Source organism: Corvus kubaryi, unplaced genomic scaffold (genome assembly GCF_017639235.1).
Source record: "Corvus kubaryi isolate FWS band 111438036 unplaced genomic scaffold, C.kubaryi_AGA036_p1.0 37262, whole genome shotgun sequence".
NCBI lineage: Eukaryota > Metazoa > Chordata > Aves > Passeriformes > Corvidae > Corvus > Corvus kubaryi.
Window position 1 is genome coordinate 1,043,416 of NW_024581078.1, and position 26,949 is coordinate 1,070,364.

Here is a 26,949-nt window from a genome sequence, read left to right on the forward strand (position 1 = left end):
GCTGAGGGGAGCGCGGGGCCGCCATGGCCGCCCCCTCACAGCCGCGGCCCCGCCGGACACGCTGCTCAAGATGGAGCCGCCGAGCTGCCTTCACTCCCTCATACCCCCGGAACCCGTTTAATGTAAAAACCCTGAATAACCTTCCTGTGCCCTGGCTTATTCCTCATTTTTTTCATCCCAAAGCTGTACAGATCCCACGGTGGCATATTATTATTATTATAATAAACCATATTCCCTTCCCTGTTCCATTTCCCGAACCGTCCTGCCGCACTCTCGCCCCGTCCCAGCACAAACACACTCAGGTTCCTTGAATCCTGCTTTTTAAAAAGAAAATCAATGCCCTTTATACACTACTACCCTATTTTATTATAAACGGGTTTTTTCCCTCTCTTCGTCCTTCAGAGAAGCCTTTAAAATAATTTTTTTTGGTCTCTCTGGCCTCTAAATTTACTTGAGAGGGTGTTTTTGCCATCTCAGCATCCCTCCTGTTAACCCTATAAAAGGATATATAAAACTATGAATAAAAGTATCTCTAAAAATATATAAAGGTGTGTGTAAGTATAAATTTGTATATATATATAAACATATAAAAATATATAGAGTGTATCTAAAATATATATAAAAGTCTGTATGAAAGGATGTGCTGCCCTGCAAAACTCTGCTGAAGCAGCATCCATCCTTTTAATGTTATAAAAAAAATATAAAAGGATATAAAAAATAAAATACATCGAAAAGTATAAATTAAAAAATACATTAAGGGATATATAAAAGTGTATGTCACCCTGCAGAGCTCTCTGTATTTAAGCACCACGAACTAAGACTCAGCAAGTTGCATCATCTCTCAAATCCTGTATCCCCAACATTATTTTATAGCCAGATAAATAATCCCCAAGTCTCAAACCACCTTCCACACAAAAATTAAACAGGAAAAACACGAAATATCCCCAATTTTAGCAGGCACTTACCCTCCGATGCCTATAATATATTTCATTTTGCTTGAGCCGGAATGTGGCGAGGGGGGGGGGGAAGGGAAAAAAAAAAAACAAAACCAATTTGGGAAGGCTGAAAGAACTTGCAGCGGAACAAAAACTCCGCTGCCCCCGTTCCCTCTGCCCTCAGACGCCGCTTTACCTCCCTGACCCTTTCATTGAGGGAAAAGGCGAGTTTGGGGCGGATTTATAGGGCCGTGTCCCCGCCCCGGCGCTGGGCAGGAGCCCTGTGACCATCATGAGCCGCGATGTCACGTTTTGGGCAGGTCCAGCCAACCCTCAATGTCACATTTTTGGAGGGATTCAGCCAAGCCTCCGAGGGCACCTCCTGGGGGGGTTCAACCCCCCCAGTGTCACATTTTAGGGGGGTTCAACCCCCCCAGTGTCACATTTTGGGGAGTTCAACCCCCAGTGTCACATTTTGGGGAGTTTAACCCCCCCAGTGTCACATTTTGGGGAGTTCAACCCCCAATGTCACATTTTAGGGGGGTTTAAACCCACAGTTTTACATTTCGGGGGGGTTCAACCCCGCAGTGTCACATTTTGGGGAGTTCAACCCTCCAATGTCACATTTTGGGGGGGTTCAACCCTCCAATGTCACATTTCGGGGGGATTCAGCCCCCCAATGTCACATTTTAGGGGGGTTCAACCCTCCAGTGTCGCGTTTTGGGGGAGTTCAGCCCCCCAGTGTCACCTTTTGGGGGGGTTCTACCCTCCAGTGTCACATTTCGGGGGATTCAGCCCCCCAATGTCACATTTTGGGGGATTCAGCCCCCTAATGTCACATTTTGGGGGGGTTCAACCCTCCAGTGTCACATTTTGGGAGATTCAGCCCCCCAATGTCACATTTTGGGGGAGTTCAGCCCCCCAGTGTCACCTTTTGGGGGGGTTCTACCCTCCAGTGTCACATTTTGGGGGATTCAGCCCCCCAATGTCACATTTTGGGGGAGTTCAGCCCACCCCCCAGTGTTGTATTTTGTGGGGTTCCAAACCTTCAAGTCACATTTTGTGGGGTTCCAACCCTCCGATGTCACATTTTCGGAGAGGTTTCAACCCCCCACTGTCACAGTTTAGGGGGGTTTCAGCCCGCCCTTCAGTGTCACATTTTTGGGGTTCCACCCCTCTAATGTCACACTTTTGGCAGGGTTTCAACCCCCCACTGTCACATTTTAGGAGGGTTTCAGCCGATCCTCAGATACCACAATTAGGGGGGGTTCAGCCAACCCTCCAATTCACATTTTGGGGGCTTTCAACCCTCCAATGTCACATTTTGGGGGCAATTTTATCCCTACAGGGTCGCATTTTCAGGGAGTTTCATCCCACTCTTCCATGTCACATTTTAAGGGGGCTCCATCACCCCAATGTCACATTTTGGGGGGCTTCAACCCTCTGGTGTCACATTTTGGGGGTTCATCCCAGCCCCGTGTCCCGTTTTGGGGGCTCAGCCCACCCCCATGTCACACTCTGGCGCTGCACCTGTCCCTCTCCCTCGCTGGCCCCGTGCGCTGCCGTCGCTGTCGTGGCCAAAAATAACTTTTTGGCCAGCTCTGCCTTTGCCTAAATTAGTCATGGGGTAGGTGGAAATGTCACCCCCTTCCAGCATCCCCTCGGGAGCCTGGGAAGCCGCAGAGGTGTGCGGGATATAATTAAGTCGGGGTTTTTTTCCTTGCTGTCTCCCCTCCTTTATTCCCCAGCTCCCATCTGATTATTTGAAACTCATCCAGGAGTGTCACGGGAAGGAATTTTGCTCTAAACTTCTGCTAGGTGGAAAAAATAAAATAAAAAAAAAAAGGTGTGTGTGGGGAATTAAATTTAATTTTGTCTTTTTTTTTTTTCTTCTTTCAGTCGAGATTTTCAGAGAAGGGAATGTGGAGTGAATCTTCCCGGAATGTCTCCCTTTGGCTCTTTCCAAGGAATTGTTTGAACAGTTTATTTTTGTGAATAGACACAAATTCCTAACCTGTTCTCTCTCCAGAGAGCCTCCTCTTCCCCAGTTAACTCCTATAAAATAAGGCTTTTTAAGGTAAGTTCTCTCTACACCTTGTGGAACCTGTGCTTTAATTCGAATTATTCCAGATGTTTCTTAATTGGGGTTCTCTGACTGATACCAGGCTTTTCAACAATATTTTTTGAAGTCTGTAATACGCATTTTTAAATAATATCTTGTCGAAACAGAGCTTAAATCACCCAAACCACTGCCTGCCTTGTTCTTCCTTTTTCTAGAATCACCCCGTAGCAGGATTAAAAGGTCACTGTTAAAAGCATTAAAGGCTCCTTGTCCTACAGTGGGTTGTAAAGTGATGGTAAAAAACTCAGTAACACCAATATTTGGGTATTTGGGGTCCTGTTTGACGTTTTGCCTTGAGGTCTGCAGCTTTCCCAGTGTAGGATCCAAATATCCAGGATTCCAAGGGAAGTTTCTGAAGGAGTATTTATTTATTTATTTGTTTGTTCAGATATTTCCTAAGTAGTCCAATATAGGATCCTCCAGACCGTTTGGGATCTGGCATCTCCTTTGCCCCATTTTATCCCATGGCATCATCCCACTCCTTATTCATATCCCCACTGTTTTCTGGATAATTTTCCTCAAATTCTGCTTGACATCATTAACTTTTATTCAGACCCACTCCTGAGATGTGTTTAACTTGGTTTTTTTTCTGTTTCAGGCCTGAAGAAGGGGTTTGTGGCCTCAAACCACCTTTGTCTCACCCCAGCTGTGTCCGTTGAGCTAAAAAAACAAAAACAAATGTTATTTTTCTCTTCAAAGCTGTTTTCTGCTCCTCAACTGCCAGGGCTTTGGTAAAACGAGCTGCTCGTGAATAAACATGAACTGCAAATTAGGGAAATTTTTAACTGTCAGAGGTCAGGATTCTGGAGGTCTTGCAGGGAAGATGTTGAAGGCAGGAAAAGAAATTGGGTTTAAGGTAGAAGCCGGTGAAATTATGGATGGGAATACAGCAAAGGAGCTCTTCCAGTCTTAGTTCCAGTGTTCCCACTGTCATTATTATTTAGGGTGAATATGAAAAGACCATTTGGCTGTTCCTGGAGGCACCACTTGCAGTTACACTTTCACCATCAATGTCAGGGTAAAATGATAATTCCAGAGGAATCTGGAGCTTGGATTCTTGAGTCTGAGCAAACTCAGGGAAGCTGGATTCCCAGCCCCTGCCTGGCATTTGCAGGGGGGAGTCCCCACATCACCCCCTCAGCTGATTAAGGTAAAAAAAATTGATAAATTGGCCTCAAATTAACTCCTACTCAATTTTTTTTAATGCCTTTTATTGCTTTTCTCTCCCATCCCTGAACTAGGAAGTTGTCTGGGTTAAGAAATCCAGCTCCAGGGATTATTTTACCACATTTGACCTTACGCGAAGGGAAAAAGAAACCAGGAGGCTCCAAAGCTGTGTCAGAGTTACGAGGGGACGCCGACCCCAGCCACCTCTGCTCCAGTTCTCTTTGCACTGCAGACCTGCTAATCCAAATATTTTTGGAACATGCCATCCCAGTGAGGGAAATTTGTATTCTGCCCAGTTGGATTTGCCTGCAGGGACGTGGCTCAGGAATACAGGTGGGGTTTCCACCCTTGGGAAAATGAGGATGTGGCTTAAGCTGTATCAAAAGAAACGGTGGATTTTTAGTATTGAAAGCAGACAATAATTGTGGTGGGAGCAGCAGGGGTTGGCTGGGTTGTTTGGGATCAGGGAACCCGGAGCAGTGTCCCACTATCTCCATAAGGAATGTCAACACTTCTGTTTCTTCTGGAAACGGGAGGGTTGAAGGACACGGGGCCCGTTTGTTGTTGCTGTTGGGCTTTTTTTTAAGCTCACAGCTGCAAACCCTATTCCTGTCAGTGGAAAAGCTCATTTCTCCTCAGTGCAAAAGCTCCTTTTCCTCAGTATAAAATCTCATTTTTAAACCTTTTTCTCCCAGCCCCTCAGTTCTCCTCTGGCCTTTTCCCCAGTTCATTTTTAGGCTCCCTGGAGTGGTTTTTCTCTCTCCCCTATTCCTGCTCATGCACCAGCCATCCTGGGAGCTGGAATTCACCCACATAGCTCAAATTCCCACATTCCTGCCTGGCCTCCGAGCTGCTGTTCCTTTGGATGTGGCAAGTGCCTGCCTGTATTTGGAGATCACATTCCAGCTGTCTCCTTCCTTCCCAGCAAAACCCACCTCGGCCCAACAACAACTGACAGCAGTGGTGACACTTAAACACTTCCCAGCTCCAGCAAACTTCACTCAACCCATAAAAATATGAGTTATGCAAATGCCAAATGTTCAGAAAGGCTTTTTTTAGCCCCGTTTCTGGGTGAGCTACGTGTTGGTCATCTGAAACTTCCTTTTTTTGGGGCTTGTTTATGCCAGAGATATGTTATCTGCCTGACACTTTACTCATACAAATGCCATTCACCAGCGAGCCTGAATCAAAGACAAGCAATGTTCCCTCTCTAAACGTTATTTTTAGAATACTAATGTTTACTAAAAGTTCATATTAATATTCTTTGTTCAAACTTAGCTAAATTTAGCAGGAGGCAGTTTAATATTCATGGAGCCACCGGGGCATTATTCCCCTGGGATTGTTTAGGTGCTGGGTGCCCGGTGACCTTTCTGCTGCAGAATATGACTCATTTCTTCTGCAGCTTTAATTCAGAATTTTAATCCTTCATTAATCATAAGACATTGTTTATGGGATGAGCAAGGTTATGCCAAGGTTCCTCCTGCCTGGAGGGGACGTCAGAGGCAAGGAATGGGAGTCATTTTCACTTGGGAATGTTGAAATTTGGGGTTATTTATTCTTTCCAGAATTCAGGGGGAGTTGGGTGGCTCAGAGTCCTTCTCCAAGCTGTGGAGCTTCCCAAAGCCTCCCTGTTTGAAGGAGAGCAGGGGAACAGAAGCGTCAGGAGAGCAGAATTTGCTGTGAACCTCAGTAACTGCAGCAGCTCAGAGTGAGCAAAATGAGGGCAGTGGAATAGCAAAGTTAGTTAGTGTGAGGTTTAACTGGCTGGCACCTCATCCTGGTGGCTCCCAGCCAGGACCTGCCACCGTCAGGGTGACATTCCCTGCCACGGCTGCCGCTGGTGACAAGGTCCCGTGGGAGAGGTCACATGGAGAGCTTGGACAAGGCAGGGTTGAGGAGCAGCTGTGCCCTCAAGGAAGAGACAGATGAGGAAAAATAACCGGTGTAGCACTGCTTTGGGAAGTGGGACTGGCCTGGAAAACTGTCCTGGAGGGAAGGAAGGACCTCACCGAGATGGGACAGGGCCCAGGGAGCAGCTGGAGCTGTGCCAGGGGATTTGGGATGGAGATCAGGGAAAGGTTCTTCCCCCAGAGTGTGCTGGGCACTGCCCAGGCTCCTCAGGGAATGAATGGGCACATTCCCAACCCCGCCAGAGCTCCAGGAGCGTTTGGATCCCACTCTGGGACAGGGTGGGGTTGTTGGGGAGCTTTGGATCGTGGTGGGTTCTTAAACAAAAGGTGGAGGCAAGAGAAAGCCTCCAACATCCCCAGAACTGAACCCGAGGTGCCGAGGTCAGGGATCCAAGTGTGTGCTGGAAAAGGAATGAATGTTCCAGCCCTTTCCCTCTTTCCCACTCACATCATCACTTTGTTTTCCTCCCCTTGGCTGTGATTCATTAAATGAATCCTGAAAGATGTGAGTGGTGTAGAACTGGGTATTTACTGATTTATCCCCCTTCAGTGCAGACAAGAGGCCTCACCACAGAGTGACTCAGCCCCAGGCAGGTGAAATCATCTCTAAAATCGACTCCTCCATCCAGAGGGAAACTAAACTGATTTATCCCTTTCCAGGTGGATAAAACGAGGCGGGATGAACCTCACCCCTCATGTGGGGGTTGATCGCTCGGGAGAAATCCTCGTCTTAATCTGGGAATCTCGATTTGTGTCTGTGAGGCACCGAGATCAGCCAGGATGGGAAACCCCTCGGAATATTCTGTGCTGGAATTAGCTTTCCCTGGAGCTTTCTCCATTCAGGAGCCGCAGTCACTGTCAGGGAAGAACAGCCTGTGGGAGGAGAGATTCCCACTCGGTGGCAGCTCAGCTCACAGCTCGTGTGACACAGGAGATTCCAGCACTGGGGAGGTGGCAGTGCTGCCTTTTCGCTCAGGCTGCACGACTCAGATCCAGGCTGGGAAAGGATTTTTCTGTTCTGGAGGCAAACCCAGGCTTTAGTTTAAAAAAATATTCCACACAGGGAAGAATTCCTTCCCAATATCCCACCCGACCCTGCCCTCTGGGAAGCCATTCCCCGTGTTCGTCCCTCCAGCCCTTGGCCCAAGTCCCTCTCCAGCTCTCCCAGAGCCCCTTCAGGCACTGGAAAGCCAAAATTTGGTCACCCCAAAGTTCCCACGTGGTTGTTGACCCCGTAAATTGAATATTTGAGCTACAAAATTGCAACCCCTACAAACTTTTATATAGAAATTAAACAAAAAAGCGGAGGACGAGCAGAAAAAAAATGTTATTGATCCTGGTAGGATTTGGTTTTTTTGGGACAAAATAAAATCAGAACAAAAAAATCTGCTTCATACAGACAGAGAGCACAGGTGTAGCCCTAATTGAAAATTAGTTTCAATTAATATGGATTTCCTGAAAGAATTCACAGCATGAATACATCAGTGCTTGTTAGAGGATTAGGCTTGTATATCTTCATATTTCCAACTCATTAATTATGTTAATGACTTATCTAAACCCACTCAAATTAGACATCTCAGGCATTTTCCTGTAAATACTTGCTATTTTTAATATTAAAAATAATATTAAATATTATTAATATTAAAAAATTTAAATGGTTTATTGGGGCTTGGGGTTTTGTTTCTGTTTAAGTGGTTTTGGTTTGGGTTTTTTTCAATTCCCAATCAGGTTATTAATTGGATAATCAAAATATATGTTAAAAAACCATGAGATTAAACAACTTGAGACAAGCAGGGTTCTGTACAGCTTGATAGAAACCCAAGGATAGGATTTTTTCCACGGCTCTTTCCTAAAGCTGAGGGAAACTGGGAAAGAATCCTCCAGAACAGGAGTTAATTTCGCAAAACCACTTGATGTGAATTTTGCAGTGTCAGAATTTCCAGGGAGGCCCTCGAATGCCTTCCTTCAAGGCAACAACATCCAAACAAAAATTGTCCTCATATTTTCCACATGGAGCCAAAGCCGGAACAAAATCTACTGACAGAAGGAAGGGGATGCGGGTTGGCTGAAGGATTAGTCTCATTTTAATTGAATATCCACAGATTTTATGGAATAATACAAAGCAAAACTCGGGATACAGATGAACAGTCCGCTAGCACAAACCACCTAATTACAACCACGTCAGGAAATGACATTTCACACGTTTGTACAGCTGGGGTGGGGGTGAAAGGAAAAAAAAATAACCAAACCCTGGGGTTGGGGTTTATTGTCATGGTGAGTCCTCAACTCCGCTTGACCAAGACATGCTGCGCTTCTGGCTGCCAGGAAGGAAGGAAATACAAAAGAGAAAAATGTGCTTTTTGTGTTTAGAGCCAGTTTTTGTCCCTTTCAGCTGCTGCCAGGCCAGTCCCAGCTCACTGCCACCAGCCCGTCCCTGACTCCTGGGTGTTTGAATCCCCAGACCTCTCAAATAGAGGATTTGTCACCATTAAAACCTTTTCTGCACGTCTGTGGGAAAAAAAGAGATGGAAAAATTGCCACGAGGGAAGCTCTAGATATCCACTCACATTGACACAGCACTGTACAGAAAAAAATGGGAATAATTATTCCACTGGAATCTACAGCAGCATCCCAGGTTTGGTTCCTGTGCCTTCCTTGTGAGTCAGAATACAAATTACTGGACAGTCCCAAATCTGGGTGATTCTGTGTGGAAAAACCAGAAAAGTTGGGGCTGTCTGGAGCTGAGGAGGGCCTGGGATAAATCCTCAAAGAGAGGGGAAGGAAATTCCTACTCTGGAATCAACTGTACAGGAAGAGATTGGATTTTCCAGGCTGATGTGAATTGAAGTCCGGCCATTAAACACACAATGAGTAAAACCACCAGGATTCCTCTGAAGATGGGAGTAAAAGAACTTTTTCCGCAGCTAAAATGTGACTTCCCAGGGATTCACCGGGAAGAAAAAATCCCAGGAAAGGTCAAACCAGAGCAGAAACTGCTCAGTGCAATACAGAGAATTCATAAACCAAAACCTTGACCCTCCAGGGATGGTTTTCCCAGGCAGGACCAGGGCCTGGTGCACGTTGGGGACACGGAGCAGTGCAGCAGTATTGCTAAAGGGATGAAGTTTATTTCATTCTATTCTTTCGACATATTTATATATTTATATATACTGGACAGAGTTCTACTGTAAATGCACTTTTACCAGCAACAGTGCAGGTTTCTCCCCATCCAACTGAGATTTGTCACTCCACCTTTGGGACATTTTTTGGTGTTTCTGTCCAAGAATTTGTAGCTTTTTGTTTTGCAATCAACGCCTAAAAGCACTGGTTGAAATAAGTTAATGAGAATGAATTTTTTTTTTCTTTGCTGCTATAAAATGCACTTTTGACACTTATCATTTCTCCTCGATGGGGCTGCAGGTTCTTCTCTGCGTTGAAAAGACATAAAAACATTATCCAGGCATCCATCCATCCATCCAGGCATCCATCCATCCATCCATCCAGGAACATAAACTTTATACACTCATAAAACTCCGTGAAAAATTAAAATCTCATGCACACCACTTGGAGTGCTCCATCAGAAAGTGCACTTTTTGAAACAAACAAAAAAATAATAATAATAATTGGTTCCAAGAAGTTAAAAATTTACTTTTGTGTGGAAACAATTGCCCGCCTTCTTCTCGTGAAGGGAACTTGGGGATCTGTCCTTTTCCCAGCTGAAATTCCCTTGCTCTGAAGGAATTACTTGGAAAAATGTGAAGTTTCATTGTCAGATCTGCTCATTCTGTATTTTTTTTTTTTTCTGGAAATGCAGACAGAGTGTTTCTGTTCTGAAACAACCAAAAAGCACATTCTGGTGTGGAGACTGCTGAGGGCCCAGAGCCCCCACGAGAAAGGTGATTGGGATTCCTTATCCCCCACATCCGTGTTTTCCATGACAGCAGTATTTTCTATGAGGTTGTGAATGTTTTCTGATGCACAAAAGCTTTCTGGAGTTGGATTTTTGACCCATCATCCCATGTTTTATCCACTTTATTCGTTATAGAATTGCAAATTCCCTTGCAGTGCCCAGCTTGGGTCACGTTCTCAGTGGAAAGCTGATGATTTTTCTCTAAATCCATAAAAAACAATCTCCAAAGGAAAAAAAAGGAAAATCTACTTTCAGTATTCTCAGGGAATTCCCAGACTGTGGGACCACGAGGAGCTTTGTGATTGTTTATAGGCAGAACTAAAATCGATTTAATCAGCAAAGTCCTTCCTTCGCCTCTGCGGGCTGCTCAGTCCCTCTGGCAGCCCGAGTGTGAGGGATCCCCAGCTCTGCACTGGAAATTTGGGAATTCCTGGCTGCTGCTTCTGTCTCCAGACACAAAGCTGGGAGCTCAGGGTGGCGGGGAGGCGTCACCTGGAACAAATCTGATCTCCAGAAACACCTGGAGGGGCTGCTCTTCCCCTGCAGCACAGAATTCCTTGTAGAATCCCAGGATTGGGTTGGAAGGACCTTAAATCCCATCCAGTGCCACCCCTGCCATGGGCAGGGACCTTCTGCTGTCCCAGGCTGCTCCAAGCCTCGTCCAACCTGGCCTTGGAATATTTTGCCAATAACTGGTTTATGATGAGCTTGTTTGGTGCTTTGTTTTTGACGTGCCAGTGAGGTGAAAAGTGGAATTTTTTTCCATCTTCCACCTCTGGGTTGGTGCTGTGGGTGCAGTGCTCTGCCTTCCATGCAAAGGTGTGGGCAGGAAATCCATCCATGGCTGCAGTGTGTGAGGAGAACGCCTCAAATGAGGATGAAGGTTAAAAAGTACATTTGGTGCTTCCTTGGAGCATCTGGGGAAAGAAGGATCTCCTCCAGAGTGGTTTTATTCACTGAAAGGAAGGAAAAAGCAGCTTTGTGTGTCCAGAGGAGCCATCCCCACCTTCAGGAAAAATCCTGCTTTGCCGGAATTCTCCTTGAAGGGGTGACATAGGCAGGGAATTCTTCATCTGCAGGTGTCTGTGAGGGGCTTTACCTGGTTATGGAATCCTGGAATGGTTTGGAGGGACCTTAAAGCCCACCCAGTGCCACCCCCTGCCATGGCAGGGACACCTTCCACTGTCCCAGGCTGCTCCAAGCCCCAATGTCCAACCTGGCCTTGGGCACTGCCAGGGGCAGCCACAGCTTCTCTGGGCACCCTGAGGCCTTGCAAGCTGGCTCTGGTGAAATCAGGATTTTCCAAAGAATTTTGGCCAGACAGTTGTTCCTGGATTTCTTTCTTCCCCTCCTTTGCTCACAGAATCCTCATGAGTCCGAAATCCGAATTCCAGGAGTCAGTGTCACACCTGCATCTGTCAGCTCCAGAACCCAGCCCTGCAGCCTCCACGGGGATATTCCAGGCAGGAATGCTGATGGATGAGGCCCTCGTGAGGGAAACTTCCAACACTTTAGCAGCTCGTAGGAGGTACCAGCAGTGAGTGATTGTCCAGTGTCGTGACATCGAGACGAAGACAAGACGTGGAAAACTTCCCTGTCCGTAAGGCTCCTTCTAAACCCAGCCCCTTTGGTGTGTGTGCGTGGAGGAGAAGGTTCTGTGGAGGCTGCCATTCCATGTGGGACTCCTTCAGAGTGCCTCACGCACCGGGATGGGACAAATCAGGAACAAACCACGGGATTTCCTCACGGGAACGAGTTAACGAGGAGCCGGCGACGACGGAAGCGAGGCGGCCGCGGCTGCAGCGGTGCCGAGGCCGTGGGCACTTGGTACCTCCAGGAAGAAACACACACTGGCTGTAAAAAGGAGGGAAAGGCTCTTTCCATTGCCTGTAGTCGTTACTCCCTGGGGTGGCAGCTTCTGGGATGTCCTGGAGGAACCTGGGGGAGCAGCTCAAAGTAAAAGGGCTCCACGCTGGCCAGCAGCGAGTGAAGGGTTTATAATTTAAACCAAAAATAAATTCTCTGTCTGGGCTGGGGATTCATGGACTGGAGGATGCTCTTGACTTACTACAAGGATACACAGTGAGTATTTGCGCTGTGCCAATGCTCTCCACAGACCATTCCCAAAACACGCCGGAACCTGTCCGGAAAAGTGCCGCTCTTGCTTCGTTTCGTGGGGCTTTTTTGTTTCTTTGCTCATCATTCTTTTTTTTTAAAAGGAAAATGTTTCCCAAAAGGTTGAAGGATTTTGCATGTTGGAGACAGAGGAGGCAGGCTCCGGGATTTGCAGGACTTGGAATAAGGTGGTGGCAAGGTCTTGTACCCAAAGGTCGTTGAGGTGGGTGACTGCCAGGCTGCTCGTTCTCCTACTCCGGTCATCCGTGCTGCTTCCACTCAGGACATGCTGGGCAGGAACAGAGACACAGCAGTGATTTTCAGGAAGCCAACTGAGGTAAAAAATGCCATTATTGCCACTAGATCAACAAAAAGATGAGTGCATTTGGGTGAAATCGTTCACAGAAGTGTGCTGGGGACACAGACAGTGCCAGTCATGGCTTTCATGGGCTGAGGGGACAATGCCTGCTGGGTGACACCGGGCTGGGGGATCCTGGGCCTAACCCAGGCTTGGCTTTCCTGTTCATGGATCACGAATGCCATGGAATCTGTCACAGACACACAAAGAACTCAAACCTGGTTTCCTGATCCTCTGCTGGGGGCACGGGCCTGCTGAGAAGAGAAGCGGCACAAAATAAGGGAATCTCCACCACAAACCAATCCCCCCTCCTGCCCTGAGCTCCTGTTTATTTCTTGGAACAATCCAGCCTCAGCCAGTGGATCTTTCCCTGCTGCCCCTCAGAGTCAGACAGAGTAAGAGGAGAGGCTGTATCACTCTGATCAGGGCCAAAACCAGGCCAGATTATGCTGGTGAAGGATTTTGTTTTCCAAACCCCTCCAGAATTTTCCTATCCTACAGTTCCAGCCTTTACCAGCTCCAGAACACTCTGGGAATGTCCTGTTGGATCCCAGGGGTGCTACCAAGACATGGGGTTGTTCTCATCCCCGAAGACTGTCCAAAGGAAGGATAAATGAAAGAGTTACCTTTCCCTCTCAGTCATGTCTTGTTTCTCCTCTGCCCTGTAAACACAAATCCCGTTGGAAATCCATCCCCCAGTGGGAAGGAGGGAGACTCCAGTGCCTTCCTGGGGTGATGGGTTGGCCTTGGAGAGGAGCCACTCTCCATCCCATCCCTCCCCAAATTAATCTTACCTTTCTTTTCTGGCCTTGATCCTCTCTTCTTCATATCTGCAACAGAGAGGAAACGTTCTTTGAGTGCTGCTCTTCGCTTTGAGTCACATTTAGTGTTTGCTCTGAGGGGGACAGAAGCTCCAAGCTGCCGCAGTCTGAGGCTCTTCCTTGGGTAAAACCAGGCTTGCCCCAGGCTCTGCCTTCCCAGTGCATGGATTTTGACTCAGCCCCTGGCAGGATGTCCGTGCTGCCCCTCCCCAGAGCCACCTGTGCCCCAGGGTGCCGCTGACACTCACTGGAGGACGCAGTCTGGGATCTGCACGTGCTCCATGGGGATGAGTTGCTCCAGTTCCTCCAGGCTGTGGACGTACTGGATCTTATTGATAAACTTCACACTGGCAGAGAGAGAGAGAGAGAGAGAGAAGCAGTGCCACCCCTGTGGCTCCTAAAAACACCTCTGGAGGTGTCACTGGAAGCATCAGAGAGATGCAGCACAAATGGCAGCTTCGCCTTGGTCACCACCCCCAGTTAAGGGTGAGCTTAAAATCTGATTTGTGGGATTAAACCCCAGGGAGCGTGGAGCTGTGCCAGAGGATTTGGGATGGAAAAGGGAAAACCTCAGGGAAAGGTTTTTCCCCCAGAGGGTGCTGGGCACTGCCCAGGCTCCCCAGGGAATGGGCACATTCCCAACCCTGCCAGAGCTCCAGGAGCGTTTGGACCCCACTCCCAGGGATGCCCAGGGTGGGATTGTTGGGGTGTCTGTGCACGGCCTGGGGCTGGACTGGATGATCCCTGTGGATCCCTTCCAGCTCAGGATATTCCAGGACTCTGTGATTCCAAACTTCCACTCCAAAGCCCACTGAGTTTGGGGCTGTTCTGCTCACCTGATGAAGGGTCTGGATATGGCCAGCACGGTCCGGATGAACCACGAGGGGTGCACGATGATCAGGGCCTTGAGGTTCTTCCGCAGCCTGGGGAGAAGTCAAGGGACAGAGCATCACATTCCAAGGACATTTCCCAAACTCCCCTGTCCTGTGCTGGGCTCTAGCAGGTGTTTTGGTGCTGCCCACCCTCTGGTGTGCCCACACAAAATCCCTCAGGAAGCTCATCCAGACACAGCAGGCTGTGGGAGCGCTGCTCTGCTTGGCTCTCTGGAGATGTCTTTATAAACCAATTGCTGACAAAATATTCCAAGGCCAGGTCGGACGGGGCTTGGAGCAACCTGGGATAGTGGAAGGTGTCCCTGCCCATGGCAGGGGGGTGGAATGAGAGGATTGTTGAGGTCCCTCCCAACCCAAACCATTCTGGCACCTGCTCAGTCTAAGAAATGTGGGATTGGGGCAGACTCATTCCTGTTGAAGAACAGGAGTTGTGCATCTGATTTTCCTTTGAATTCTAGGATGGGAAAAGGCCTGGGAAGGATGAAGAGGCCCCACCATCAGCATTCTCACCTTCTGTCAATCATCTGGTAGCATTTCTTCAGCCAGCCCAGGCCTGGCATCCTCCTGCGGGGTGTGGCCCCGTTCAGGTACACAATCATGTAGTCCTCGGCCACCAGCAGCTCCAGGCTGCTGATCACGTACCTGGCGGGGGGCGACCAAAAGGGACCAAAATGAGACTCAAAAAACATCCTTTAGATTTCTTAAGTGCTTGTGTGTCACCCTGAAACACCTCCAGCCCCTTTCTTTGCAGGTCTCGGAAGAGGTTTGGTCTCCCGGGGTGTCCCTCAGGGATCACCAGCTCTGATGGACACCCCAGCTCCATTCCCTGCCCGGCAGCAGCACCTCCCAGCTGGGGAGTGTCCCAGCCACACTCCAGCCTGGATGTGAGTCCATCCCTGGCATAATTAACCGGAATGTTTGAATGGCTGGGCTTGTTGGGCTCGGAGCTGGGGCCAGTGTCCCACCAGCGACACTCGCTCCCGTCTGCAGCTGCACACTGGCACTGCTGGGCTTGGATCCCGACCATTCCCAGCTGGGATTCCCGGCGCCATGAACACAGGGAAACTGTTGTAGCGTTTCCCTCATGCTCCTGTCCCTCCCGGAGCTCTCTGGGCACTCACAGGAAGAGGTTCTCCATGATGTAGTGATAATCAGCCAGGTTGCTGTCTGGGAGGTAGCAGGCAGCAAAGACGATGATGGCGTTGAGACCTTCTCCGTAGTACCCTGCCAAAGAAACACAGGTGACGCTTTCCAGGGAAAGGTGTCAGAGCTGAGGGGAAAACAGCAGTGAAATTTGGCCCTGGGCTGGTTTTTGTGTCTCTGCTCAGCTCCAGGTGAGCGTTTGGCCCCCTTCAGACCTGTTTCATGATGAGATTTCCCTCTTGTTTTGGCTATAATGCAGATTTGGGGTTGAGGGAAGGAATTTGGGGGTTTCAAAGCTGGGTTGCTCCTTGGTTTTGCTTGGACTTTGGAAATAGCTCTGACTGTGGATGTGTGGGCCCTGGAGCAGCTCAGGGACTGGTGTAGTCCCTCCAGACGTTAATTCAAACCTCACTACAATCACTAAATATTTTTAGCACTTTTGTGCTTCTCTGCCACGCAGAGGTACCAAACAAACTGGTTTGTTCCCCCTAAACAGATTTTTCCCCTAAACACCACCCTTGGCACCCCCTCCAGCCTGACACAGAGGGACCCAAAGCAGTGCAGGGAGCCGGGCTGTGGCCTCCCCACGCTCACCTCCGTGTGTCACCACCCTCATGTAGGGTTTGATCATCTGGAGGTCGATCCGGTGCTCCTGCTCGCCGATGATGACGGTTCTCCAGAGCCGGCCGTTGGTGGCACTGCCATCCTCTGTCCCCCCGTCCCCAAACAGGTCTGCGCTGTCCCCGGGCATGTTCTTGGCTGTGGCCACGGGGGTGTCATCTGGGAAAGGGACAAAGAGTTCTGCCTTGAAGGGAATGTGGGAAGAGCTTTGGTAACCCTGGGGATGATGCTCTGACCGCGTTTCACCTCCAGCCGTGATCTGTGCAAATTTATGGGTTTTAGTCTTGCTCCGTTGCCCAAATACGATAGAAATAACCTCAGAATCTCCCTCTGCTTATCAGTCCTCAGCTGCTGTGTCAAAAATCTTTAAAATGAGGCTAAAAACCACCCCAACCCCTGCAAACGTTCGCCCAGAACCAGCCTTTTACCTTCCCATTCCAATTCGTTCCCATTCCCCAGGAATTCGAGGGAATCTGTCTCATCAGGAGTTTCGATATCATCCACGTTAATGTCCAGGTCATCTGGTGTGTCCAGGAAGTCGTCAGAGAGGATGGAGCCCTCACTCTGGTCCAGGGAAATGTTGATTTCAGGTGCAACGAGTGTCTTCCGCTTCCGATGTGCCCCGTTAAAGTTTAAAGTGTTGGGGGGAGCTGGAGTTAAAAGGAAAACAACTGACAGGGCATCCTGGGCCTGGGTCCGCAGTGCAAGACACCATCCTGGATATTCCATGATGGAATATGGATGTGGAACCCTCAGGGTGGTGGATCAGGGACTGGGAGGCACTGGGATGGAAGTGCCCACACTCCTGGGATCCCAGTTTCCTCCCCCAGCTTCTCGGGAAAGATGAACAAATCCAAATCCCTGCTGGTTTCCTCTCCCACGTGAGAATTTTTTTTTGTGGAGAATCCAAGGCTTTCTCCCCGCCTGCAAGCTGCCATCCCCTTGGCCTCGGCTTCCTTTGGGCTCTGGGGAAGGCAGGTTGGTACTTACAGGACGTGGTCTCGTCTTCCGTGGGGCTGCCCAGCGACTCCATCCCCGTCTCTTCTGGGAGAGGCCTGCAGGACACGAGGGAAAACCACAGGAGAGAGCAGGGGATGTTTAGGAGAAAGTCATTCCAAGAGAGTGGAGACAGCAGGGAAAAAGCCCAGCCCCATGTGTGCTCTGCCCTGTCTCTTTTCCCAGAGCTCATCCTGAGGGATTCCAGGATCTGTGCTTCCCTCCTGGAAATCCCCACTAACCTCCGAACCATCCCTGCATTTAGCCAGGGGATGAAAAATCCAGCCAAGGGAACAAATCCTGACCCCAGACGACCTTGGCAGAATTCCCTTTCTCCATATTATCCACATTTTCCCTCCGCAGGAATTCTGAGGGGCAGTGCCAGGCTCTGGGGCTCCTCATTTGGGCACCAGGGAACCCCTCTGTGCTCGGTGCTCTATCCCCATTCCCTGATGATGCTCTGGGATGGCCACAATCCGCAGGGAGGGATGCTTTGATCCCAATCCATCACAGCTTTACCTTTCCTGGGAAGCAGCTGCTCCTTGGTGCTGCAGGGCAGGACCAAACCCCATGTGTGACCTCGAATGGTCACCTCAGCCCCCACTGGGTAACTCCCAGCCCCTGCTGAGGTTTGGAAGGGATTCATTCCATGCTAAAATCCAGGCATCAGCACTCCAACCCCTCTCTTGGAGCCAGAGGCCAGCCCACCACTCCTTTCCTGGGATTTGCAGCCTCTCGTGCTCAGCTCCTGCACCCTCCTGGTTCAAATCACGGTCCCTTCAGCTGGAGGCTGGAGGCATCAATGGATTTAAAGGTTTTCCTTGCTAAAATCAATCCACAGGGTGTGGCTGTCACCCTTTGGAAGCTGCTGGAGTTGCTCCTGACCCACACTGGGGTGGGTGAAGTGGGAATCTGGCTCTGGACTGCGGCGAGGAACCTTTGCTGTGGCTGAGCCTCACTCTCCACTGCCCGCCCTGGGCATTCACAGATGCTTTTCCCCTTAACTGGAGCTGGGATTCATCTTGGCCCTGGAATTGTCTGGGTTTGACACTTCCTGCCCAAACCCCGCCAACTCTCCAAGTTCACGTTGTCAAATCTCTGTTTAAGACACCTCCTTCCAGGGAAGAGCTCATTCCTCCAGCTGTGGAATCCTGCTGCTGGGACAGCCCCGGGATGGAACAGGGAGAAATCCGGGAGTCTGAAGGATGAGGATGGGCCTGTGCGGAGGTCGCTGTCCAGCAGCCTGATGGCCCAGCGACACAGGAGGGGAGGTGACAACGGGGACAGGATCCAGCCCTGCTCCTCTTCCTGCTGCCGTGGCACCGGGGCCACTAGCCAAATTAAAGCCTATAAATATGTAGATCAAGGGATAATCCTCCGCTGCTGGCCGTTGTATATTTATGAGAGCTGAGGGCCTGATCAAAGGCACCCGGACCCCGGGGGCTGCCCGGACACTCCGGAGCAGTCGGAAAAATCCCTCTGTCCCCTCCAGCTCCTCCCGCTCCTGTCCCCAGCGAGGCCTGGCTGTTGTTCACCCGGCCGGAGCCTGGCACGGTTTGGTGACACAGCAGCAAAATGGGGAGCGGAGGGGGGGCAGCTGCTGCCGAGTACGTGCTGCACCCGCAGCTGCTCCCTCATCCCGGGATTCATCTAAGGACAGCATCCACCAGCCAGAGATGAAGGAAAAGCCTTCCTTACCTTCCCAAAGGCTGCTCCAATCACTGCCTCCCGCGGAAATCCTCCTTCCCGAACGCGCTCAGCCCCGGATGCCAAATCCGGGGGGGGGGGGGGGGGGGGGGGGGGCAGCACTTTTCCCCAGGGTCGGGGGGCTCCGCTTTGCTCCGTGCCCGTCCCCGCTGCCCCGTGCCAGCCCCTTCCGCGGGGCCCGGGCGGTCCCTGCTCGCAGGGATGGACCGGGCACGCCGGGATGCGGGGATGGATGCGGGGATGGATGCGGGGATGCAGGAGTGAGCATGCTCCCGCTCCGCACGCCCGCGCCTCGGCTACGGCATCCCCGCCCCGGGCCGGCCGAGCCGGGCTGGCGATCGGCGCCGGGAGCGGCGGCAGCGCGGACCCGCCCGCTCCGCTCAGCCGGGAGCTGCTCCCGCGGCTCGGCTTCCCAGGGAGGAAATGCTGGCAATGTCGCCCCGTGCCCCCAGTGAGCGGCTGGGTTCTGTTTTCCCGGCCCAGATCTCTGTCTAGGATACGGCTTTTCCTTTTTTTTTTTTTCTCTTTCTTTTCGGGGCAAGATTGGCTGATCGCAGCCAGGCAAAAATAGCTCTGCAGCAAATCGGCTGCTGGAGAGCTGCTGTCCCACATGCAGCAGCTTCTGCCCTATTATTCCAGCGCTTCCAGCGGGGAAGCGGCTGGAAAAGGACAATTTATTTATTTTTATTGCGAGTAGAACCCAGCTGGCTTTCCCTCGTTTGCCCGGGGGCTGTTTGGGCTCTGTCTCGCATCATTCCTGATTGAATCCCTCTGGAGGAGGCTGGGGAGCTCGTCCCGAGGGCTCCGGCCTCATCCCGGCCCCGCTCACATCCCTTTCCCTCTTCCTGGCTTTTCATTTCATTTCCAAGGAGTTTTCCCGGGTTTGGTGGTGCCGAGGCCTTTCCAGGAGAAATTTCGCTGGAAGGCTTGGCCGTGGCTGGGGGGAGTTTGCTGCTGGCATGGGCAGTGTGGGATAGAGCTCCCGGGGGATGCTTGGGTTGGTGCCGAGGCGTCCCGGAGCCAGATCAGCCTTATCCCGGATTTTCTAGGGAGCTCTGGGACAACGTTTTCCTTTCTACACCTCGATTTCCTTTCTCTAGTCCGTGAGGAGCCTGGTCTGCTGGAAGGAGTCCCCACCCTTGGAAGGGAGATGAGCTTTAAGGTCGCTTCCAACCCAAACCATTCCATGATTCCCATCCATCCATCCCTTTCTTTTCCACACTTCCCTCTCCTTTCACTCCATTAAAAACCAGGGGGGAGCCTGAGGCTGGCACAGATCCAGCAGCTCCGCTCTCAGAGGGAAATAAAATCCACCCTGGGAACGCCGGGGCTGGCTGAGCCCCTCGGGAGGCAGTGGGAGGACAAGTGGAGTCCTGTGGGATGCAGCACAGAGGGGCTCACACGGGGACGCAGCTGGAGCTGGGATGAACAGAGCCAGGCTCATCCCGGCGGAACAGGAGCCCCTTTCTCCGTGTCTGGGAATACTGGGGCTCTGTGGGCTGCAGCTGGAGCCGGCTGGGCCAGCCCTGAAAGCCCCCAGGCACCTGCAGCCACAGCAGGGGCTGGGCCTGGCCGTGCTCCGGGTGCCCAGCGGGATTCGGAGCTGGATCCTGGAATTGTCAGCGTTGGAAGGGACCTGTGGACATCCCCCAGTCCAAGCCCACTGCCGGGGCAGGGCCACCTGGGGCAGGTGACACAGGAATGCATCCAGGTGGGTTTGGAATGTCTCCGGAGAGGGAGAATCCCCACCCTCCCTGGGCAGCCTGGATGTGGGAACAACGCTGGGAATGGGGCTGGGCGCAGGGAATTCAGAGCACACGGGGCTCACAGGGATGGGCTTTGGCACCTCTGTGCAGCTGATGAAGTGGCTCTGAAGGTGGAAGGTGCCACTTTGGCACCTCCTGTCACCCACACACCTCATTTCCCACAGCTGGCACCCGTTCGGATCCATTGCATCCCAATGGCTGCGCTTCCTGTGGCAAATCCCTGGCACAGCAGCACTGCTCTGTTTGGGAAGACACTGCTTGATTCAGAGGCTGGAAGGAGTCCATAAATCTACAAATCCACTCCCATATGCATGCCTCCATCCTCCATCCCTTTATGCATCCCTGTATCCATCCTACTCTCCCAGTGCTCCACACCCAGCTCCTTTCCCTCCTTCCCATGCTCACGCAGGGCTGCCAAAAGCATCCCCAAATTTTTGATGCACTCAGAGCAGCTCCAAAAATTCTGAATTCCTGTGGGAGTCCAGGCTCCTGTTGCCCCTGGGGCTGTGGGAAGGACCCTCCCACTCCTTGCCCTGATGGTTTCTCACAGGAAAAAATAGAATTCTCCTGGTTTTGTTTTTTGGGGAACACACCTGGGGAAGTCCTCGTCTTGCCATTCTTCCTTCACATCCACGTTTTCCATCCGCAGCGTGGCCTCCGTGGTTCCCATGGCTCTCAGGGAGGGGCTGGAGCCAGCAGATCCCTCCAGGAAGGGCTCAGGCTGGAAAAGGGAGGCAGAGAGGTTGGCATGGAGCGTCCCGACCTGGGAGCAGCTACACTCCGTGGAAAAGCAGTGGGAGAGCTGCTTGTGCAGAACAAAGCAGCAAAACTCAGGATTTTGGGGCGACTTGGCACATTTTGGACCAGAAGGAGGAGGTGAGGTTGGCCCTGGGTCAAAGCTGTGGGTCTGTTCGGATCCCAGCTCATCTCCCTGGGGAGCAGCACTGATATCCACACATCCTGCCCTTCCTGCTTCTCTTCCAAACCCAATCTCCTCAAAAATCCCCCTCTGCCCAGGGGAACGAGATGTGGCAGAGAGGGGAGAGCAGGGCCAGCTCCTCCCAGGCTGCCTTGGGACATTCCCAGATCCCACATTTCTGGATTGGATGGGAATTACCGGCTCTGGTTCTGCAGAGAGAGCCCTGGCACTGCTGCGTGTCCCTGCTCCCACGGGGATGTGGAGGGAGGTGAGGAGGCCTCACAGGGATGTCCCCTGAGGAATCACATCCCCACCTTGCTCCACGTGATCCAAACCAGACTCCAAAAACCTGGAGCAGCTCAGCTGAGGGCAGCCTGGGGGTGTGTTCCCAGTCTGGCCTTTCTCCTGCACTGGTGGGAACCGGTTCAGATCCAGCAATCCTGGATTTCACCCTCACTGAACCCCAGGGCCCTTAGAACCCCATACACGGGGGTTTTTGCTTCACTGGAAGGTTCCTTCCAGACAGAGAAATTCAAACCTTTGTACCCAATTCCTTGGGCCTGCAGCTCCCAACAAAGCCTGGCCCAGGACTCGGGATCAGTCCTGGCTGCTCAGGGGGAGCAGACACCCCATTCCCAGCTGGATCCTGCCCCGAGGGAACAGGGTCAGGCCCGATCTGCTCTGGAGCATCCTCAGGTGGAATCAGCTCCTGTGCTGGGCCCAGCATCAACCACTGCGGGGTGGGTTGGAATGGTCCCCTGAGCTCAGCCTTCCCACTGGGATTATTCCAGGCACTGGCTGGGTAGGTGGGAACATATTTTCTTTTTAGGATGAGGGGTGCGGGGTGATTCCTGGGGCTGCTCTGTCTGTCCCCAGCGCAGGAGATCAGCACTGAGCAGTCTGACCGTGGCTGTGCAGCTCTTCCCAGGCCTTCTCCTGCTTCCTTTGGAGACTGGGCATGATCTGGAGGAGATAAATCCAGGTGTATTTGCTTTAAAGGGATGAACCTGTGGAGAGGCCCCAGTGAATCCAGCATCCCTCTGTGTTCCAGGCGCTGGGATCAGCAGAGCTGGCTGCCAGCACTGCAGGGCTCCCTCCCTGCTGTCATTCCCACTATTGTCATTCCCGGATTGTCCCAGCCCCACCTGGCTCAGCGAGCCTGAGGCCACGTCTGTCTCCGTTCCTGCCTTCCCTGCACCAGACACCTCCAGGCTCTGGAAAATCCCACCTTTCCCCCCCCTCCCCGCCTCTGGCAGCTGCTCCCTGCCAGTCCCGGAGGCATCATGGAGGGAGGAAGAAAAGGAGAAGACAGCCGAGCAAATCCCGGCTGGATGCTCCCGGCGTCCAGCCTCGCCCGGCCGGGGCCGTACTCACCGCTGCCGGTGCTCAGCGAGGAACAAAGGCGATCCTGCCTCTACCCCAGCTCGGCATTCCTCCTCCCGATGGATTCAGGTGCAGCCCCTGGATCCGCCTGCGGATGGAGGAGCGTGGGGATGCATCTAGGTCGGCCTTCCCCGCAGCAGCCGCTGCTCTGCGATGTGCTCGGGCACAGAGATGGATTGAGGGCAGTTATTTGTGTTCCTCCACGGCCGCCGCTTCCTCGGCCGCCTCCCTCCCTCCCTCCCTCCCTCCCCTCCAAGGTATTTTATTATGATTTTCCGCCCGCAGCTGGCGAAGCCTCCGCTCCCCTAAGTCAGCTAATTCCCTGCTTTTGTGTGAGAGGGCGGCCGCGGGGACGGGGAGGGGGGCCTGGAGGAGGGGAGGGGAGGGGAGAGCAGCCGAGCACCCCCTCCCTGTGCCAGCGCCGCTCCAATTGGCTGCCCGGCTCCGAATCTCTGCCCGCACTCTGGCTCCGGGCGGATGGATGGCGCTGCCAGGGCTGAGCCACCCTCTCCTCGCAGCGCTCAGTGGGAGCCAGGGATGCTCGTCATCCCGCAGGATCGGCTCCCGCAGGAGGGGTGGGAGGGATTTGGGTGCAGAGCATCATTCCCTGAGAAAGCGGAAGGTGGCCGCGGCGTGGGGTGTGGGATTTAATGGTCCGGCTGGCAGGGCTGCTTTGGGGCTGAAGCTCGGGCTCTGGTTGGGTTCTGGGCAGAGACACCGTGCAGCTGCTCCTGCTCATCCTCGGGGAGTGAATTCCTGCTCCCAGGATGTCCAGAACTGCACCCACAACCCGAGCCCCATCCTGGCCCCTTTGCACTTCTGAAGAGGCTGAGATTTTCACTGTTTCAGAGCTGGGCTGTGGCTCTGCCCCACAGGAGGGGGCAGCTGGGGAGGGTCGGGATCTGCTCCAACAACAGGACAAGAGGGAACAGCCTCGAGCTGTGCCAGGGCAGGGTCAAGTTGGATTTTGGGAAAAAAAAAATCTTTGCCAAAAGGTTGTGTTCAATAATTCACAGAAAGAGAGCATCCTCTGGAGCCAGGCTGGGAGAGCTGGGAATGTTCACCTGGAGAGGAGAAGGCTCCAGGGAGAGCTCAGAGCCCCTGCCAGGGCCTAAAGGGGCTCCAGGAGAGCTGGAGAGGGACTGGGGACAAGGGCTGGAGGGACAGGACACAGGGAATGGCTTCCCAGTGCCAGAGGGCAGGGCTGGATGGGATATCGGGAAGGAATTGTTCCTTGGGAGGGTGGGCAGGCCCTGGCACAGGGTGCCCAGAGCGGCTGTGGCTGCCCCTGGATCCCTGGCAGTGCCCAAGGCCAGGCTGGACATTGGGGCTTGGAGCAGCCTGGGACAGTGGGAGGTGTCCCTGCCCATGGCAGGGGTGGCACTGGGTGGGCTTTGAGGTCCTTTCCAACCCAATCCAGTCTGGGATTCTCTCTTGGAAGCTGACAGAAGATCCATGGGAAGAAAACACCAGGAATTCTCTAACACTTGATGGCTCCAAGGCGAATTGTCCAAGTCCGCAGCATCCTCTCTGGCTCTGGTGCACGTTTCCCCTTTTCCCTTCATTTTCACAGGAAGAATGTTCTTCTCCCGTTTCCCGAGGCAATCCAAGCCTGGCCGCACTCGGGAGCACCCGCCGGGATGCGGCAGCCTGTGAATGCCATCTGCTGGCTGCTGGCCCGGCCCTGGAGCAGGTGCTGCTCCCTGTCCAAGCTCCCTCCGGTCCCGGAGGAATTTCACTGAGCACGCGCTGCGTTAGCCCGGCTCATTCTGCCGGGGAAAATGTTCTTTCTGGGACTCCATTTTCCTCAGGGATGCTGGGGTGTCCCCAGCTCCACTGAGGAGCTTTTCCAGCGCTGCCGTTCTGGGAATTCTGCGCTGAGCCCAACTCCTGCCGATCCGGAGGGGGCAATACCGCGCAAGGGAATGGCTGGTGCAGGACCGGATCCTTCCCGCTGCCGGCTATTTCCCCAAGCAGCTTTTTTCCCCTTTTCCAGCCTCTCTCCCTTCCCCACATGCACTCTCCCCTGGAATGACGTTTTTGTGCTACCTGAGAGTGCGTTTTCCACCCCCCGAGAGCCAAAAACTCCCGTGAAGGGGAGGAAAGAACGGCGTGGCTCTTTGGAGAGACACTGCCCGTCATGGGAGCATCCTCCTTTTGATTTCCCTGGATTTGCTGCTCCTTTTCAGGCAGTGATGATCGCGACACTCTGCAGCGACCCAGAGCCATAAATACATCCCGACCCCGGCCCCGGCTCCATCCCGATCCCGGCCCCGGCTCCATCCCGACCCCGGCCCCGGCTCCATCCCGATCCCGGCCCCGGCTCCATCCCGATCCCGGTCCCGGCTCCATCCCGATCCCGGCCGCGGCTCCATCCCGATCCCGGCTGCGGGCGATGCGCGGCGCGGGCTGCAGAGGTCCCCGCGCACCAGGAGATGGATGCAGGAAAAAAATTCCCGCGGGATTTCTCCAAGGGAAAAGCAGGAATGGTGAGTGTACCCCCAGCCTGAGTCTGCTACTCCTTAAAGACGGGCTCTGATGGTGTTTCCAAAAGCCGATATCACAGAATTCCAGACTGGATTGGGTCGGGAGGGACATTAAGGAACATCCAGTCCCACCCTACCCTGACAGGGACACCTCCCACTGTCCCAGGCTGCTCCAAGCCCCAATGTCCAGCCTGGCCTTGGGCACTGCCAGGGATCCAGGGGCAGCCCCAGCTGCTCTGGGAATTCCATCCCAGCCCCTCCCCACCCTCCCAGCCAGGAATTCCTTCCCAAATTCCATCCAGCCCTGCCCTCTGGCACTGGGAAGCCATTCCCTGTGTCCTGTCCCTCCAGGCCTTGTCCCCAGTCCCTCTCCAGCTCTCCTGGAGCCCCTTTAGGCTCTGCAATGTTCTTGTTGACCCTCATGACATTGCCATGGGCTCCCTCCTCCAGGTTCTCCAGGTTCTCCAGGTCAGGAGCTGATTCTCTCCAAGGATGGAGACCCCACAGCTGCCCTGCTCCATCTGCCCCAGCATTTGGCCACCCTTAAGTTAAAAAAAAAAAAAAAAGAAAATATATTCTGCTCTGTTTAAGAGGAATTTCTGGGTCTCAACTCATGCCCTGGCCTCTTGTCCACTCACTGGGCACCACAGGGAAGGGTCTGGCTCCAATCACTGGAAGCTTGGCCAGCTGGAATTAAGATGAAACCTTTGTTGGAGGGAAAATAAAAGTTATTTTGGGTCCTTTGAAATTATTTACAACTCAAACCAAAAAAAAAAAAAAAAAGGGTATTTTGGGGATGAAAAGCTGCAGCTTTGTTTGAGATATGCTTGAAATTAAATGCTTTGCCTTTTATTGAGCTGTGGCATTTCCCAGTTGAAATCTGCCTGCCTTTAATTAAAAAAAGCAGGGGACCACAGGAGCCTTCAAAGATGCATTTGCAAACCCAGAAATGTTTTATTTTGGGGAGAACAAGATGTTTTCATTGACTCCACTTAAGAGAAAAAAAACCAACCCTGGTTTGCTGGGGCAAATGGGAACGTTCACTCTGGGTTGACCTAAAGAGGAAAAATCTTGTTTTTCCTAATTTTTTAATTGAATCTCTAAAGGCCAGAGCAGCTGTTTGCACAGTCCAGGCTTTGAGAAATCCCTGCAAGTGTCCAAGGCCAGGTTGGATGGGGTTTGGAGCAAGCTGGGATTGTGGAGGAGGAGAGCCACAGCCACGTCCCACAGGAACCATCCTGGAGTTTCTGCACCAGGGACGACATTTTGGTGCTGAAAATTGACTCTGGTGAGAGAAAGCAGCGGGTGGGGGTTACCTGACCCCCCCAGTTTAGGTTTGAAGCCTCAGATCAGGCCCCCAAAAGCATCTGGGAGAGATTATGGCCCTGACCCGGGGCTGGTGTTTATTCCAGATGAAGCCACTCGTGATAAGGGGGCACCAGGCCTGACCTGCTCCCGGGGCTTGTTTACATCTCATCAGGAGCAGAACTTCACCCCCACCCTGGCGCTCAGCAGCAAATCCTCCCTCCCCCGGCCTCTCTGACTTCCCTGGGCACGAGAACACATGGAGAGGCGTAAACAGAGCTGTCCAGGGACCTTTTTCTGGGTGTTTTGGCTGACCTGGGGCTGGCCCTGGCTCGGGGTGGGGATTGTTTGGTGCCGAGGTCGCCGCGGTGAGAAGGATCCGGGTCCTTGGC

At 52.4% G+C, this 26,949-nt stretch overlaps 2 protein-coding genes across 4 annotated transcripts in view; both read right to left on the bottom strand.

The window, feature by feature from the left end:
• Nucleotides 1–1,181, bottom strand: part of NMRK2 (nicotinamide riboside kinase 2) — a 5,845-nt gene extending 4,664 nt beyond the window's left edge. Inside the window, exon 1 of the mRNA XM_042024420.1 lies at nt 966–1,181. Within this exon, the coding sequence (XP_041880354.1) occupies nt 966–991 (26 nt within the window). The 5' untranslated portion in view covers nt 992–1,181. The remainder of the gene's footprint in view (nt 1–965) is intronic.
• A 7,014-nt stretch (nt 1,182–8,195) lies between these two features.
• On the bottom strand, nt 8,196–23,002 carry ATCAY (ATCAY kinesin light chain interacting caytaxin). 3 transcript variants are annotated; one of them, XM_042024422.1, is made up of 13 exons: nt 22,758–23,002; nt 21,058–21,185; nt 16,986–17,050; nt 16,424–16,645; nt 15,969–16,154; nt 15,353–15,455; nt 14,742–14,873; nt 14,175–14,261; nt 13,587–13,685; nt 13,312–13,347; nt 13,144–13,179; nt 12,736–12,768; nt 8,196–12,448 (listed from the first exon to the last, which is right to left on the bottom strand). In XM_042024422.1, the coding sequence occupies exons 2-13, from the start codon at nt 21,132–21,134 to the stop codon at nt 12,439–12,441; spliced, it is 1,086 nt and encodes a 361-aa protein (XP_041880356.1). In that variant the 5' UTR covers nt 21,135–21,185; nt 22,758–23,002; the 3' UTR covers nt 8,196–12,438. The 3 variants fall into 3 exon arrangements, with proteins under 3 accessions (XP_041880356.1, XP_041880355.1, XP_041880357.1); XM_042024421.1 differs by having other exon boundaries at nt 12,736–12,771; nt 22,758–23,001; XM_042024423.1 differs by lacking the exons at nt 21,058–21,185; nt 22,758–23,002 and adding an exon at nt 18,690–18,979 and having other exon boundaries at nt 12,736–12,771.
• Between the last annotated feature and the right edge of the window lie 3,947 nt (nt 23,003–26,949).